General features: G+C 36.9%; 1 protein-coding gene across 2 annotated transcripts in view; it reads right to left on the bottom strand.

Moving 5' to 3' along the window:
* Nucleotides 1-1322, bottom strand: part of LOC134529244 (L-threonine ammonia-lyase) — a 416545-nt gene extending 415223 nt beyond the window's left edge. The window contains exon 1 of one of the 2 annotated variants that reach the window (XM_063363140.1): nt 1255-1322. In XM_063363140.1, coding sequence (XP_063219210.1) covers nt 1255-1284 — 30 coding nt within the window. In that variant the 5' untranslated portion in view covers nt 1285-1322. The remainder of the gene's footprint in view (nt 1-1254) is intronic. The other variant, XM_063363142.1, reaches the window with a different exon arrangement.
* Nucleotides 1323-18923: the final 17601 nt, after the last annotated feature.

Below are 18923 nucleotides of genomic sequence, written 5' to 3'. Positions count from 1 at the left end.
ATTCAATATTATAAAAATATATATAACGACGACAACATATAAATATGTATATAAATATTAACAACGGCCTTACTAATAATTAAATGATCACAACGAAGGTCGTGAGGTGTGGCCACAAAAAATATTAAATGCAAGATGGCCTACCTTAATACCAATTATAAAAAAAAATATATAAATCTATACAAAATTCTATATAAAATTGTACATAAAATGTTCTAATACAAAACATGAATTAAACGTATTTCTCAGTTCTTATTAATTGTTCTCTTCCTTGAAATAATTTGTCACTACAAGCTTGCCATTATGTTAACATTCTAGACGTCCGCCGGCTCGCTGACCTTCTTCAATAAACTAGAGAGTCTAATGCCTCGTCGACATACTGTTCCATAAAAATGAATAAATTACGCACTAACATCAGTCCGCGCGTGCGGCAAAACTCCCTCGCATACACTCTATAATACTGCAGAAAGTCATTAGAATTAGTAAAGTCCAATTGAAAATACGCTGATTATGCCAATGTCTCAAAACGTTGCTACAATTTTCCAAAACGCCGAATTATTTTAAAAATAAACTTTCGTGTCCCACAAAACGGGCAAACGGGCGACCGTTAACAAAAACACGTCATCACATCAACAATGTGTGACATTAAAAACATGGGCCTCTTCTCACAAAAAGGGGGCAAAAGTTCCGTCCAAACTAGAAAAGTTCAGCATGGGCATAAAATCAAATTACGTTCTTGTATTGCTTTCCAAATTTCGAGAAAACTCAGTTTTTTCTAGTTTACTGAATACATGATGGGCGGGTTCCATACGTCAAGAAACGCCAAAAGTTCAACATGGGTACTAACTCTCTTCAGAAGTGAAAGTCTTACTCCTAAATAATATATGTATAAGAAGAAAAGAAGAAAATATTTTTTAAAGTTTTGTAAGTTTATATATATATATATATATATATATATATATATATATATATATAAACTTACAAAACTTTAAAAATTCTTTTCTCGGTAAAAATATAAATTCATTCCACGTGTTCAAAATAAATTGCAAAAAATGTTACAATATCTATACAAAAGAACTTTAAAACTCATTAAGCATTTTCAATGTGCCTCGTAATCGGGTTCGAGTCCCGTTTCAGTCGATCCCCATCTGTTTCCCATGTTTCCCCAGAGTCACTCCAGGCAAGTGCTGGGATGGCTGATACTGGCCCGACATCGCTCGTTAGTAAGCAAGCAGTCGTCTGTCTGGGGCTCACCTTGGGCTCGTCCTCGCCGGAGCTGGCCATTGCTGACCACACGAACTGGCTGCGGTCGACAGCGCGAGCGGACTGCGCGCTGGCTGGCATCAGGAGAGCGGCCCGACATCCTGGTACACACGCGCCCAACTCCGGTACCCGCACGCAAATACTGCTACACTCGTACCGTAACACGTGTTTTATGGTGTTTACGCCGGTTAAACACGTTTAAGGGCTACTGTCATACTTCAAAATAAATGATAAGAAAACATAAATACGTTGGTAATTTTTATTTCATTTGAGTGGCGCAAAGATTTTAACTACCAAACATAACAGTTATTATATATATTGTTTTAAAACAAATTGAATTTTAAGAAAAACTGATAAAAATATTATGCAGTTGTTTGAAATAGACAAGTTAACTAATGGAGCATCATTTTAAATCTTTATATATATATATTTCTTGTGTGCGTGTGTATGTCACTGAACTCCTCCTAGACGGCTGGACCGATTTTGATGAAATTTTTTGTGTGAGTTCACGGGGATTCGAGGATGGTTTAGATTCACAATTTGGTCCACTGGAAAATGTTTATTTAATTAATTTTTTATTTATAAATTGTTGTTGATCTTTGAATGGTTTAGGTTTACAGTATATATATATGTGTGTGTTGTGTATTTATTTATGTGTTGTTGTTAATCTTTGGATGGATTTTATGAATTGTTGTTATTACATTAAAATTAAAATAGAATTGGTTATTGAGATTATTATAGTATTATTTATTGAAATAACATTTTAAAGTGAAATTAAAAATATAGGTACAAATTTGTGAGGTGCAGTATTGAAGTGAGTATTTTACATGATTTTTCGTGATTTTAATTATGTATACACGTGAATTCAATACCAATCAACTTAACCTCCAAATTTAAATTGTCAGTTCTCATTTTATTCTACATATTAAAATGTAATAAAAAATATACATTGTGCAAAATATGTAAGGTGCAGTATCAAAGTGAGTATTTAACACGATTTTTCATTACTTTTAATTATGTATAGACGTGCATTCAATAACCATCAACTTAACCTACAATTTTAAATTGTTAGTTCTCATTTTATTCTATGCAACTTATGACGTATTGATGTCTCTTTGAAAATAAAAAATATAAGTTTGTAAAATAAATTATAACATTTATATAATTTAAATTACTTATAGTAATTAAAGTTTAAAGTATATTTAAAATTGAAGTTTTGTATTTTTTAATTTATAGTTTTTTTTTTAAATTATGATTTTTGGATTTACAACGTTTGAACAGGACACCGTCTGTCAGGTCCACTTTAAAGTGTGTGTTCAGGTGGATTTAAAAATTGTTTAGATTCACAATTCAAGCCAATAAATAATATTTGTAATTAATTAATTAATTAAATTAATGGTGTTGTTGAACGTTCGATGTTTTACATAGGATCCGGTCGGAAGCGCTGTGGTCGCGTTATCGAATATTCCAAAATATTTTATTTTTATTTCAGTTCGACCCGGCAGATGGTGCTGTGATTATATTCAGGGAAATTTCCTGTAAATTTTCAAATTTAAAACGTTTGAACAAAAAAACGTCTGTTGGGTCCGCTAGTAAAATTATATAAATTTTAATTGAATGTACAAAAGTTACATAATGGTATGTCAATATTGCATTTATTTGAGATACAAAATATGATAAGATTTTTTTAGAACTTGATAATGGTTGTTACAATCATTTTTATGAAACCTTGTGATATTTTTTTAAATGTCCATTTTTTTACAAAAATTTGTTCTTGACTAATGACGATCGTAAAAAAAATGAAACCATGGTAGATGTCTTAGAAACTTTGTATTTTAGCGTACCAACACAATATTTATTTGGTACATGGTACGGAACCCTAAAATGTGCTAGGTATACCACGTTTAGAACATCTAAAATAACTGCCATTCAACATCCTCCTTTTCTTTTCCATCGTCGAACCAATATTTTGCAACACACACATAATAACCGACCCGAGCGGGCTAGAAGCATAGACTCAAGACATGGTATAGACCGATTCAAGTTTCTTTGCATGAGTACCTCATTGGCTTACGATTTGCCAACATAATTTTAAAGTTCAACTGTTTTAAACAAATAAATGAGAGTTTATTTAATGACGGTTGCGCCAACATAAACATGTTTTTGTTGAAATTATTTTTAATTAAGTTATTATTTAAAACATTGTAACCTTATTAGAACAGCGGTTCTAGGAAATTACATCGGCGCACAGCCTCGTGATAGAACGAGGATGCAGAGGGTTTACGAGTTTGGTTTTGAACTTAGTAACAGCGTAGAATAGTACAGATCGTAGTGTGTAGGACAGCATTCGTGAAAAGTAATTATAAACAAAATTCAAATTACCGTTTTACTAAAAAAAAAAGGTAATCGATAAACACTAGGCCTAACAAGGCTCGCATTAAGACTCACAAATGCAGGTACACAGGCTGCTCATACAAATAGTCAATTATACAAAGAAAACGAGTATCAAAAGACAGAGTAAGGGTAGAAAATACATTACTTAAAAAAAAACATTATTACGTTTCATCAGTACCACTGGGCAGAAAATCTAGACGCCACACAGAGCTTACACAAAAGTGTCGCGTGTTAACACCAATCGATCGGCTTCAGTTACCAAGACACCTCGGTGGTGCGCAATCGAACCTCGAGACACACATGTCTATCAAAAAACGTCATCACCCGACAACGTGTGAGACAAACATACAAAGCTTAAATGAATACATATAATAAACTATACACGATCCCACGAGCAAGAAAACCGTGTGGAGAAAAGACGGCCAATACAGAATCTTTAACTATCACAGTCACGTGCGCAATGCAGACGTCACGTTCCTGGGAAACCAAGCCAAATTAAAGGAGTCACGTCCACAAACAAACCCGGGCTGAAGGCCCACGCATACAGTGAGAATTTCCGGGCAAGGCGATAAAGAAACGAGCATTACACTGCAAATGTCCCAAACGACACAAAGGAAAGTTGCGCATAACAGGCAAAAAGCATCCTAGTTGTGTCACCGAGCACAGCCCTCGAATGAGATCCCACCTCTCTATACTCAGGCAGATTAAACTAGCACGTGGATACTCCAAACGTTTACCCAGTGAAAAGCCACACACATAAGCCATGAAATCGTGAACGTCGAAAAATAGGCTGACAAAAAAAAAATACTCCAGCAAAGCTATACAAGTTAATGCACTCCACGTCGAGAGAAAATAGCAAGAATACATGAAGGCGAATTACAAGCTAAGCCCTAGATTGACAAGTTACGATACCGTAGACACGTGAAGCTATAGGCGCCGAATAAAAGATGGAGCATTTATGCATGACGGCGCGGCGGCAAGAAGCCAAGCGAAGTTAACAGCCCGAAACATACTAGACGAAAAAAGGGTCCAAAATTGTGACACGGCCTTGAACAACCCCCCATTGTGCAGGCGCAGAAGGAGAAATTAAGGGTAAAAGAGAATCACAAGGTACATACACGTCACTATGAAAAAAGGCCTGAAGAGGGAAGCGAAGAGGGTAGTGGGGAGAGGGAACCAGAGGACGGCAAGCGCGCGGACTTCAAAGCAGTGGAGACTTCCGCTTCAACATGAAATATAAAAATGGAAATGTTGTGACATTAAAAAAACCTACTGTTTTAGAACATGACCTTGAAAATGACACGAGATTTTACCACCTCTCTATGCACCAACTGCCATTTACCATGACTTTAGTATAGTTACATTGAAAAATAAAGACTGGCTGGCCGCGCAAGTTATAAAAGTGCCAAGGACGATGCTAGCTCACGTTTCGCAAACCTTTTCGTCTCTATGAGCTAGGGACCGACCTGACATGCAGTCTTTGCTTCGGTAAAACGCTTCTATGGATATTTAAGCTGAAGCCATGTAATTTTATTGTGAAATATTAATATGAAGTCACTCTGCACGTTCCTATTCTACTTGCAAAACTGTGCACCAAATTGATCAAAAACTTGAGCATTTTTTTGCTGTACAAAATATACATATTACACCGAAACCAAGGGGAAAAAAAGTATTATGGGAGAAAAGTACTCTAGCTCATATTATTTTTGTAATTTGACACCTTTAATAAATGTTGAAAGGTTTGTAAACACAACGTTAAGAGGGCGAGAGGGCTAGCCAGGGGTGTATTTGTGTTAGTGAGGCGGGATAATAAGTGCGACGCTCGCTGGTATTTCAAGCGTGGTATCGCCTCTGATCTGGCGTGTAGTCTTCTCGTCGTGCATAGGACAACTATTATATTTGAGTAGTGTGTAATAGCCGGTCCTAGGACAGGCGCCAGGTGGTGGAGCCGACAGCCATTTTGGATGAACTTGACCTTTGACCTTGACCTTGAGCCTGGTGGCCATATTGGATCCGCCATCTTGGATGATGTCATTTTGTGTTCTCGAAATTGCCGCCATTTTTAATTATGACGTCACTATTGCAATTTCCGTTATGGTCGCCATCTTGAAATTCTTTATTTATTAGCCGAAATAATTTTAAAAATTTTAAAATTTATAAAAAAATTCAATTGATAAAATTTTAATAAAAATATTTAAAAAACACACACTTACGATATGGAGCTCGGAGTCCTCGGTTTGAACCCGGTGAGGACAAAATTATAAAAATGGCGACCGATTCTTCCCTCATGATGGCTGCTGCCAGACTGACCCCCACCACTTTGTTCATATCATATATCTTCTATCCCCTCCCCTCCCCACTCCACCTTAAAAAAAATTAAAAAAACCTTTTCTTAAAATTATTATTTTTATTTTTATCGCAATAAACACACCCACCACCACCACCACTACTGCTTTCCCACCCTTCCAAGAAATTGTCATTCTTCCCTCCCTCTCTCTTTACCGGCATTCCCACCCCTACCCCTTCACCCTAATTTTTAGGGTATAAATACTGGCTGCCGGCCCCGGGAAGCCTTCAGTTACCTGCATTTAGCACACCGAGCGAGATCATTACCTACACCTGCATCAGCTCAGTAGATGCATATAGTCGGACTTTGTCTTTGTGCGCACAGTCGGACTTTATCGATTTCCGCGTCATTCATTCGGACCAGTTCGATTTTCAAATCATGTCATCAGGTCAAGATGCCGTCAAAGATTTGGCCATGAGACAGCTGTTACGACTCATAATATTAAGCCTTAACGGTGGCAGGCCTAGTTCAGCATCCACGCCGACCACCGACCAGACGTCTAGTCCAGCGCGAAAGTCAGGGTCCAACATCGAGCCTCGTGCAGCGTCCACACCGACCGTCGACCAGACGTCTAGTCCTGCACCCACAACCAGCATCGAATCTCGTGCAGCACCCCCATCATCATCAGCAGCAGCAACAGCAGCAACAGCTCCACGTATCAACCAACGTTCGTCTACAACCGGCGGGCTACGACAGGCCTCTTACCAGACACCGACTTATCGCTTCCGTGGTGGAGCAGTTAGACAGTGGCTTGGAACGTGACGAAGATACTATCACAGGTGAGGCATACCTGGACCCTTTTCAAACTGAGGACACTAGTACTTACAGCGAATTGAACTCGGTCATAGACGAGTAGCGTTCTTGAATTAAAGCGGTGTTAAACAAGCTCAGTTTTGTAATGGAAAGGTTCACGCGGTAATATCCAACGATCCCTTTTACGAGTGCGACTTTGTACACGATAGACCTTGTAAGTCAGAATACTGCTATGTATACCATCTCCGTCCAAATAGTGTATTCCCATGTACCCTCGAGGATCTGTGCACTCGTAGCCGAGAAGAATTGTTGTGGAAATGTGATGACGCGACACGTTTTATTACGAACTACGTCGACCGGATTCGAACAGAGTGCTTCGCTGGTCGGAGCGTTGTAATTGTTCGAGTCATCGGACGTGCATACGTGTAAGTCAGGTGAAAATCACAAAGTGCATGATGTCCCCATGTACGCTCTTCAAAGAGTCTAGGCCTACGCCAATTACGTACACCACAACGGACAAGCATAACGGACTTCAGTCCGTAACGTTCAGCCCATCGCAAGTTTTCCAATGTACCATTCCCATGCAACATGCAGTGACGTACATCTACGAGCAACCAGGAGGTGAGGAGGCCGTGAATCACGTCGAAAGGTTCACCAACAATATACATTTCCATATACAAAATAACCTGTTTGACGAAGGAGCTTCAGTTACAGTCAAAGATTGTGTACGCAGCAAGTGTGCGGTTAACTTGTGTAGACCGGGAATGAAGTTTCCGTGTTCGGTGGATGAAATGAAATACACAACTTCACATCAGCGCATCTTAACAAAATTCAAAAGTGATATTCTTGCTTAAGAACACGAAATTTTAGGCCTACAAGATTTGACGCGATGTCTAGAATATTGTGACGGGGCTACCCACACGTTAGAAATCAAGCAAACCGAAGAGAAATGGGCCCGTATAGAATCATGTATGTGTACCCGAGACCTTTGCAACGTGTACCGTAATACAAGTTTATCAGAGTGTGAATTTACGCCACTGCAGTACATCAATAATCAAGCTGGTGTTAGACAAAAAATAAATTAAAAAATAATAGACTCAGAATGACTCTGGTGACTCTGACTCTGGTGTATTATTTTTTTAACTGTATGTATAGGTGGTGAACTTGCTTAGTGGAGTAAAAGTAGGTAACTCTTCCAGAGTAAATGTAATATAAAATATTGTGAAATCACTCTGTAAAAAATTGTAAAAGTTTTGTAAAGAAAAAAAAATATATATTGAAAAAGTTTTGTAAAGGAGAAAAAATATATTGTAAAAGTTTTGTGAAGTTAAAAAAACATTGTATTCAATACACAGGCATGAAAATGTATATGTACAAAAATGTGCAAAAAAAAATGTACTTTATTCTGTGTGTGTGTTATTTCAAACTAATACAAACCAAAGGTGAATTATGCTCAAGTATTGAAAAATATATTTACAAATTGTCCGAAATTGACCTGAAAAAAAAAAATAGATGAGAAAATCTTGAAATAAATACTTAGAAAATCTTTCAATTTTCAAAAAACCACATTAAAATAAATGTACAACAAATTAATGTTTCAATTTTAAAATACTTTAAAGGTGAATAAAAAAAGTAATTTTTCAGTATACAAAAAACTTTAAAGGTTCTGTCAGCTTGTGAACTTCTCATTTGTTGAGCAAGGCTATAGTACTAGTACAAGCCAGAATTTTTGTAATTTTTTATCCATTTTTTATTATTATTTTTTTCTGTTATTTTTATGATATTAAGGAAAACTTAAGATAGTTTTCTCCGAGTGCTCCTGATTTTTTCTGACAGTATATATTGATGGATTTCTTCAAGTGCTCCTGGTTTTTTCTGACAATAAATATTTATGGTTTTCTCCGAGTACTCCTGATTATTCCTGACTAGACAACTGATGGTTTTCTCCAAGTGCTTCTGATTAAACGTGTCCAGACATCTGGTGGTGATCCCCGAGTGTTTCTGATTATTTGTGAGAAATTGATCTCTGAATGAAGTATTTTTTACTTAATGAGTCAGGTCATTTTATCCCGAGTTGCAATTCAATTGTGAATTTCTGCTACTAAATCAGCACTTACAATATTTTTATCAGGTAAATTAATAAAAAAATGACATTACTCAGTCCAATAATATGTGATAAGATGGAAGAGAAACACTATCACGAAGGACGAACATCCTTGTCCTTGGTGTCTAGCAAAGCCTTCTTTCTTTTGCGATCGTTAGTGAGCATCCCGCATCCCACATTAAAGAACTAAATAAATTTTGACTCAACACATCATGTGAGGGCCTCTCGTGTCAATAATCGGGACTACTTGCAACAGGTTCTTTTGCATGAGATAAATTAACTCTCGCTGCTGAATGGAGCTGCTAAAACCAGTTGGAGCCATGTATCTTCGAAGCCTCGTAGGCTTGTGTTGTGTCTTACAACATTTTTATCATTTTGAATTAAAACTGAAACAACCATTACTCAGTCAAATAATATGCCCTGAAACATCTGAGAAGCACTAACATGCAAGGCGAAATTCTCATTGTTGTCTAGCGAGCATTCCGCATCCCACATAAAATAAATACATAATATTTACCTTCAAACAAAATGTGGCGTCATCTGTTGTTGAAAAAGCAAAACTACTTACAACAATTTGCTTTGCATGAGATAACTTAACTCTCGCTGATGAAATATTTAAAATTTTATATTTAAGCAATGGCTTCAATTTGAAAATTGTCAGTTTGCATCTAAAATTAGTCACAGAAGTTACCATGGATAATGGATTGTTATCTGCAGCTGAATCCAAAGGAAGCCGCTGTAGATACTGTAGCAAGGATTTTGTTATAAGAAGGAATGCTAGATGTCACGAGAAGAATGATTTTGTTAAAAACCTACTACGCAAAATGTTAAGTTGTAATGGGTGTAGCAGGTTGTTAACACGAATTGACAGCTTAAAAAGACATGGTAGAAGATGTAAATCCAAGCCCACTTACGGGATAGAGGACATCGATAAAGACAGTACACAAAGGAGGAGTGTGCTGGTTGATGTAAATAATTTTCCTTTTCCTGAACGTGATGGTATTAGCTAACCCGATCGTGACGAAGAACATAAAAATTGAAGGATGCTGATGGTTCCGGGAAGACTGAAACTAATGGAAGTATCAACACCGTGAAAAGTAGGAATACATTCATGCCCATATTCAGTAGCTCCTCCATACTTTGGAATAATGATGGACACTTTAAAAGGAAGATTTTAGACGATAAAGAAGCCCCAACATCGATTTCGATTTCTTACAGTAATTCGGGGGAAGATGCTGACTTCTATGTTGATGACGATAGTGACTCTGAAGCTGGTGACGTGATCAAAGACTGTGCTGAAGTACCTAAGGCTGGCAAAATCGAAAGCTGTGATGAAGCCATGAGACCGAAACGATGGAAACGTCGTGTTATAATAAATAAATCTGATAAAGATTATTATGATCACTGAGATGATAGTGATATTAAAAGTATTTATAATAAACATAAAAGGAAGATGTTAGCAGAAGAGATTGATTACACATCATGGGAAGATCCAAACCTATTGGTTGACCGGCTAAGACTTCTACATGCCTCTCTTTTTGCAGAAGAAACTATTCGTGCATCAAAGAAATATCCTTCATACTCAAAAAACTGAAGGAGGCTGGCTACATACAATCATGACTTCTTTTACCTGCATTTGTATAATGTTGAGAAATAAAATAATTTAAATAACAAAAGTTTAATGTTTTATTTATTGTATTCTGAATTCTTAATAAGCCTGTGTTCTCGCTACTGTGTGTGTGTTCATTCTTTATCTACTGTGTGTACTGTATGTTCATTCGGTTTACGGCGTGCACTGTGTGTACTGTGTGTTCGTTCCGTTTCCTGTGTGTACTGTATGTACTGTGTGTTCATTCCATTTCCTGTGTGTACTGTGTGTACTGTATGTTCAGTGTATTATTTTGTTGAATGTGTGACGTTTCGTTAACTGCGCGTATTCAAATATGTAGTACCTTTGGATGTTAACTAATCCAAAACCTCTTTGTCTTAATAAATCTTTTTTCAGGGATTCTTGGTCTTCTTGTAAGCATAAAACATGTAACGTTGGTTTTATTGAATATAATTAGCTGTCGTCGAAGAAGGTCATGCGGTTCGGAAAAGACTGGTCTATATGTCTGACATTGTTCATGACCCGGTCTCACGGTCCAAAGACGCTTGGTCTGTATTTATGTATGGCTTTGTAGATGAACGTTTTAGAGGTTATTGTAAGACACAAAAAACAACACTTTCGTGTTAGGCTTATCGACAACGTATTTAATTAGTCGGGCAGGTATATTGTCTTGAGATGTTTTTCGTAGAGGGAATGATTAATAAACTCCGCGAAATGTAAAGGAAAATCGAATATAACTTTTTTTTTAATATTTAGTTACACTTGTCACTGACCGAGAATCAAACAGAGGACAGCAATTCATCGATTCAATATGTAAACTTAAAAAGTGTTTTTTGTTTATGAATTTGGAATGTTTTCCCGAATTTATAGCTAAATAATTATGAATTTTCAAGATGGTGACCATAACGACTTACTGAAGGCTGGCAGTAAAGGATTTTAATCCTCTTTTAAGATTTTGTTCATGATTTATTCAAATTATTATTTTTTAAACAAAATTAATTTTTTTGCATTGCCCTGGTATCGAACCAAGGACAAGAACTGACTAGATCAATCAGTATATTTATAGCAAATTTTTTGGTGAATTTTGGAATCTTTTCCGAATTTTAAGCTAAATAATTACAGATTTCCAAGATGGTGCCCAAATTTCAAGATGGCGAGTGCCACAATAATAATAAATAATTACTGCACTCTAGCAGATAAAAATTAAACTAACATTATGGTGATGCACCTTAGTAGACGAAAACAAGATGGAGGCCTTCAGCAGACGAAAACAAGATGGCGGACGTGATTCATACCAGCTGATGATATATATATTGACATTATTGGTGGGAAGTCAGTCTGCCGGCGGGTTCTATATAGGAAGTATCAATCGATATTTTTTTTTGCGCTTACCAGATTTAAACTGAGGACTCTGTGATGTATGTTTTTTAATATTATTTTATTAAAATTTGTTTAGTTACGATTTTTTATAATTATTCAATTTTTTCCGAATTTATAGCATAAAAACTACGGATTTTCAATATGGCAGCTGTAACGGGAAGTGCAACGATCTAGAATCCAATGTGGCGGATGTAACGTAAAGTGTAACGTTGACATCATACTCAACAAAGATGGCGAAAGTAACGTAATAAGCAACGATCCTAGAATCCAAAATGGCGGGCATAACTTTGTGAAACAGTGTTTTTTGAAGGTTTTATTAAAATTAGATTATTACATTTTTTATGAATTTTAATTTTTTTTATTAAAATCGAATATAAATAAAAATCAAGATGGCATCCGTAACGATAATTGCAACAGTGGTGTCATAATTCAAGTTGTTGGGTGTGGCATAAGACATTTTTAATACTTTTATTGAGATTTTTAAAAATATATTAATAAATTATTGGTTTACTCTCGCTGGTAATCGAACCGAAGACCGAAATCGTTTTAGTCACTAAATATTTGAAAAAAAGCAATTTTTAAAATATTTTTTGTAATTTTTTCGGAATTTCTAGCATTAAAATTACGGATTTTCAAGATGGTGGCCGTAAAAATTAATTTGAACAGTTAATTCTTAATACAAGATGGTGGTTCTGTCTCAAACAGGTGATGCTATTATTACTTACAATTAAGAAAAATTACAAGTCCGAACATGTGTGTTATTTATATATATACCTTATTTAATTCTCAGTCTGGTAAATGTCTCGATGGCCATGCGGTTAAAGGCGTATGTTTTCCAACCTAGAGTTCAGAGCTGCGATGGTTCGAATCACAGCGCTTCGAATGTATTTTGTATAAAAAATTAAATTTAATATGACAGTAAGGACCATAATAGCTCTGGTAGGTAATGGAAATTCGACCTTATGTGATGAGACAGAGCGACACTAGTGCTCTCTAGGAAAAAAAAGCAGAAACAAAGTCGACAGTATTCAAGATGGCGGCCTCCAGCGGAGCATAAAAAATCAATATGGCGGGCCGTGAAAAAAATTTCATCATGAGTGAGTAGGTCGCTTGATTTAAAGATGGCGGATCCAAAATGGCAGGTCCAAAATGGCTTCCGGGTCTTAGTTCAAGGTCAAAGGTCAAGGTCATCCAAGATGGCCAACGTGATGTCACAATCCAAGATGGCGGTCGGCACCACAGCACCATCGCCTGGCGCCTGTCCTCGGACCGGCTATTACATACTACTTATTTGAGCAGTTATAAAATATTAGATGGTAGATAAATTAAGATAAGGTGTAACGAGAGGCCCTTGGGAGGTTTCAAGAATCTTTCCGGGCGTTTAATAACACAAATTATAGGAAAACCCTTGTTTTAACACCTTTCACTATCCAAAAAATACAGTATAAAAACTAAATATGGAAACATAAATAGTCATCCACCCTGAGCTTATTCTTAAATGAATCGGTCATTTGAGAAACCCTACATGTCCATAAAAGTAAATTGTTCAGGAGAGACAAAAAACATATTACAGACTGTATTATAAACATTCTTGTATTTCAATGGTTCAGATCGATTTAGTATCATTTACCTAGTGAAGTATGGTTGGCTGGAATGAAAATAGTGTTATGACTACTATAATATTAATGTTATTACTTTTTTATAGAATGGGCAAGTGGGGTTTCTCAAATGACTTGCATTAAAATAGAGAGAAAATGAATCAAACAAAAGTAATAATCATGTAATTTACTATGACCACAAATAAATCCCATTTGTACACATTACTTTTAAACTTAAACACTCATCTAACATCTTAACAACCTTCTCTATATAAAATATGGGCAATTGAAAATAACTTAAATTTGTTTCTTTACTACAACATATCAAAGACATCAGTAGAACTTATTGTTTTTGAAACAAACATTTAAGTAAACATTTAATATTACACCAAAAGGTATGTGTTATTAAAAAACAAAATAGTTTGCACATTATGCATTATGAAACAAACGATATTACAATACATCTACCTCCTCTACACCAGAAACCGGCCATACAAAAAGTGTATTATAAAAGTCCATAAATTCAGTTGGAATATATTGTTTCAACTTCTTCAGGTCTTCTATCTTTTTGGAGTGTATAGGCACACATTTCTGCGGATATGCAGGGAATGCGGTGATTGTTGGAAGAGAGGAAAGTTTGTTGGGTATAGCCAAACGAAACGTATGTTCTACCAAGCCCCCGATGAACGGTCTGGCTAAAACTTGTCCCATGTGTTCCGTAGAATAGACAAACTCCATTAAAATTGAAACGGCGAACTTCTGCTTTTCGTGTCTCGTAACAGAAGACGACTTGACAGACATTACGTTTCTTTTATAAAGTGTAGGCCACCATTTCTTAAAATCAATGACCTCTTCAGTGCTAATCATTTTCACTTGGAATTTATCTGGTTGAACTGTTGAATGTAACATCAGTCCCATATAGTGTTTTGCGGTATATATACGATCTGTTTTTCTTAGTTTCCGTTTGATTACACTAAAATCACGATCACACGGCAGATATGAATGGCCTCTAATTGGGAAGTAATGGTGTACAATATCAAAACGGCCAGTGTCTACAAGAGCAAGCAACATTCTGATTAATGTGTGATTCTTATTCTGGCCGGCTGCTCCATCAGAAAAAATGTGAAGTTCTCTTACATTTCCATCCAGTTCACTATTAATGTAATCATACACGAAGGAACATACTTCATTTGGGCCTTTTTTTGCTATGCCTTCGTGATATAGATAAAATTTTGCCTTTTCGTTAGCCAGGTTGTGTATGTTTAAAACATTAAGGGTAAGCTGGAGAAGGTAAAATACTTCTTGTACAGGTATTTCAGGCAACTGGAGGTTTTGCATGAAATCCAGACAAATTCCTACTACTGTACTGTCTTGTATACTTTTTTCTCTCACATGCTTCATGTCGGTCAGTGGCGTAGCGTGGGTGGGGCGGAGGGGGCGGCCCGCCCCGGGCGGCAGCCCGCGGGGGCGGGTCGCCGGTGAAGCGAGTTGAGATCTGATCTATGATTCATTCATAACATGTGTCAGACACACTATAATGTTCCATTTTTATCTAAAATTTTGCGCACCAACTATTTTTTAATATTTATTTAAAAGAAAAACTGCGAAATCACTGACAGAGCTCTTTATAACGTTTGTTTGTTTACATACGAACTGCAACATCGCATCACGCCGCGCCGCCCGGCGCGCGCGAGCCGAGTTGAGCGGCACTCATTATGTTAATTACTCATACAAAATCTTATGTTTCACGCGTCGGCCCGTGTCGATGCCTTTCTTTCGCACTCATTTAATTTAGTACTACGCATTGTACTGTAAAGTTTGACCTTAACCCAGGGCAAACCAAACAACTTCCGCAAACCGGGACACAGTAAAACTCCTATATTGCCCCGTACCGCGAGCGCAGGTAAACCCAAAAAAATATTAAAACCCAAACTAATAGCAGGCTTAAAAAATACTAATAAGGTTGCGAACAGTGAGAGGAGGCAGCAAGTTCAAAAGACACAAAATTTATATGACAACATTTAATAAATATATATATAATAAAATCGTTTCATCACAAATCGGCGCATCCATCATAAAATACATACCCTATTACTATTTATAAAAAGTAGCTATATAATAATACTAAAAAAATACTTTAACAATTTCCCCAAAAAATTATAATTTGATCACATACTTCGGAGCTCCGAAAATTAAATATAATTACCAAAAAGGCATTAAAATATATAAGAACATATTAATACAAATACAAATATAGATACGCACCGGGCGTATCACCGCTGTAAATACCAATTAACTTAGGCGAAATCTAGCAAAAAATTGACACACCTTAACATGCAAATAAATATACCAAAAATTTAGCAAATTACAAATTATGGGTTTACAAGCCCTTCTCAGTTAAGTCATTTTCTAACGGTCGACGCCTTTTTTCTTCTAGGTCTGGCAGGGATTGGGTGAAACACGCTGAACATAAAATCCCAGTTTCAGTTTTATTAGTCCGTTGATTTAAATCCCAAAAATCCACAAATTATAGTTTCGCACCAGGGGTCAACGGGGCAGTGGCACGGCTAGCACTTCCTTTTTGACGTCGTGATGTCCGGTCACCAAATACACTCGTTTGCTCACGAGTGTTTTTAATGGCAAACCCTTGCCATTATACGTTACCGTAGCTGCAGGTAATTGTACGGATATGACGAATCCTTCGCCATACCGTCTTGGAGTTTATTTCGGCGCACATAATTCATCCTTGGAAAATCCTCGCGATATTCACACACGCCTCACCAACCACTCGCGTTCATCGTACCAAAGCGTTCTAAATTATATAAATGAACCCCGTTCATATTCAAAAAGGAACACTCGTATACAGTTACTTCGTGGTGGAACCATAACCATGGCCAACCCGCGTTTTACTTCACGTGCGCGCCCGCCTGGGCCTACCAGGCGACTCCGCTCGCCCGTCTCACCTGACGTCACACAATCAGCTGTTCTGCTCGCGCGCCGTCTAGCGCAGCGATTACCAACATATTCGGTAGTGTCCTCGAACTTTCCAGACCAATTTAATAACTTAAAATCTTAAACTTAAAAATAATAAGACTAAACAAGAATTACAAATTTCGTTTTTAAAACAACATATAACAAACTGAAATCCAAAATAACTCGTATTACCAGGGCATCTGAAAGATTAATAAAATACGTTAACCATTTCTGCCAACATAAACATTATCAAAGGTAGCAGCTGTAGCACACATGCTACAGTACTGATCTTTGTTTTAGTGCATCGTGAAGTACCGTTACGCAATCACGCTTTACTCGTATGTTTGTTTCACGAGAGTTTCGAATACGGAACGAAAGTCATTTTGATTGTGTTTCGATCTTTTAAATACTGTTGAATCTTCTAAAACTAAACATTTAGAACTTTACCCAATCTTTGAACTAGTTTTTGAAAATGAAAAGAGTCAAAGAAAGCGGTGCGGAATTCCGCAAAAAAAAAAAAAAAAAAAAAAGCTAAGAACGAAGCAGATGCGAAGAAGTCTCAAAGTGCATTACTGAAATATTTTAGTTCCAGTTCTGGTTCGAAAGCCATGTTAACGTCTTCGGTGGCATCCTGCAGCAGCGGAAGTGATTCCAGTGTAAGTAGGTATATGATTCCTCCATCTAGAATCATGCATGGCCTAGAATTACTCCAGTTATTTATTATTATTATTTATTTATTGTTTACAAAAGTTACAATATTTCTTACATTAGTCTCGCAAAACCTATTCACCTAGGTTTGTCTGCGAGTACGGAGTCACACTCGTTCATTAAATCTTATTTTTTATTACACTTAAAATTGCTCTAATAGCTGTTTGAACATTGATTATTGTTTAAAAAGTATGGAGTATATTAACATAACTTACATTGAGTTAAGGTACATCTTTTTAAGTTTACGACTGAATTTTGTCCTGCTACTTGAATTTAAAACTTCAATAGGGGATGTTTTGTAAATCTAGTAGTAGTCAAGGAATATTTTTTTTTTGGATAACTTGATTATTTATGGTACCTGTCATACAAAGAAAACATAATTTTTCATTTAGCTCAAAAATGGCGCCAACGATTTTTCTAAAATTTCTCGTCATTTTATCTTTTAATAACATCTATAACATGGCTTACTCAGTCAGTTTTTACCGGGAAACTCTAAAAAAGGTAGCTGCCATACAAAATCAATTTTGTTTGTAAATTTTCCTATAAGCCCGGCAAACCGCGCGGTCACCAAAACCACTTTTGTTTTGTGATAGATAAAATACTTATTTGAAATTCGAACGTGTCCTCCGGCCAATATTCATGGGAATACATAACTTATTTAACAGGTACAAGAAGAAGACGTACCTGCCGTCGCAGTTGGAAGTAGTTCTGGTCCCACTACAGAGCAGGGTCAAGACGAAGTCGACTCATCTAAAGTACCTCAAGAATCTAGTCATAAGCCTGCAGAAAAAGTGATTGTTACCAAAGAAGACATAATTGAAATCGTGCATTCTGCTCCTGCCGAAATCGAAGATGTGAATCTCGACGATGTAGGTTGCTGGCCTTCTCCTATGACCGACGAAGTAAGAACGCTTCTAGTACGTCGCGGATCTGACTCAGTACAGCACATCGATTCCAAATTTGCCGATGTTGTTCGCTCAGGGACTTCAACGAAAGGCGGTACCCGAAAACTAACCAAAGAGTGGTTCTACAAACCATTATCTAATGGCGAAAAGGTTCTCCGAACATGGATGGTGTACTCGCCTTTGAAGCAATCCTTGTATTGTTTTTCTTGCAAGCTGTTTGGCAATTCCGGCTCTAACTTCGCATCTGAAGAAGGATTCAACAAATGGTGGAAGCTAAATCCAAGAATAGGAGACCATGAAAATCGCCTGGGCCATGAACAGAGCTTCTTGAAATGGAAGGAGTTGGAAGTTCGCCTGAACTGTAAAGCAACCATCGATCAGAAACAACAAGAAGTTTTCGAAAGTGAGGAGAAGAAGTGGAGGGATGTACTGTACAGGTTGCTGAATATTATCCAGTTCTTAGCCAAACAGAATCTGGCCTTCAGAGGACATCTAGAAGACATTCGAGGAGATGATAGTGCCAATCGCGGGAACTTTCTGGAGTTAGTGCACCTCCTAGCTAAATACGACCCTCTTCTAATGGAACACCTGACAAAGATAAAGCTGGGAGCAAGAGTCTCAGTTTCGTATCTATCAGTTCGATCCACCATCATCCGTCGTATTCAAGAAGCTAAATATTATTGCGTAATCTTCGACAGTACACCAGACATCTCCCACAATGACCAAATGAGCCAAGTTCTGCGATACATACATATCGAAGGAGAAAAAGTCGCCGTGGTAGAATCTTTCATTGACTTCTTCGAACCAAAAGGAAAAAATGCAGAAGATCTCAGCAACGATATAATCGCGAAGATAACATCAGACGGACTGGACATACAGAATCTGAGAG

The sequence above is a fragment of the Bacillus rossius genome, chromosome 2, assembly GCF_032445375.1.
Source record: "Bacillus rossius redtenbacheri isolate Brsri chromosome 2, Brsri_v3, whole genome shotgun sequence".
Lineage (NCBI taxonomy): Eukaryota > Metazoa > Arthropoda > Insecta > Phasmatodea > Bacillidae > Bacillus > Bacillus rossius.
The sequence above is the reverse complement of the archived record's forward strand: the minus strand, read 5'-3'. Positions and strand labels throughout refer to the sequence as shown.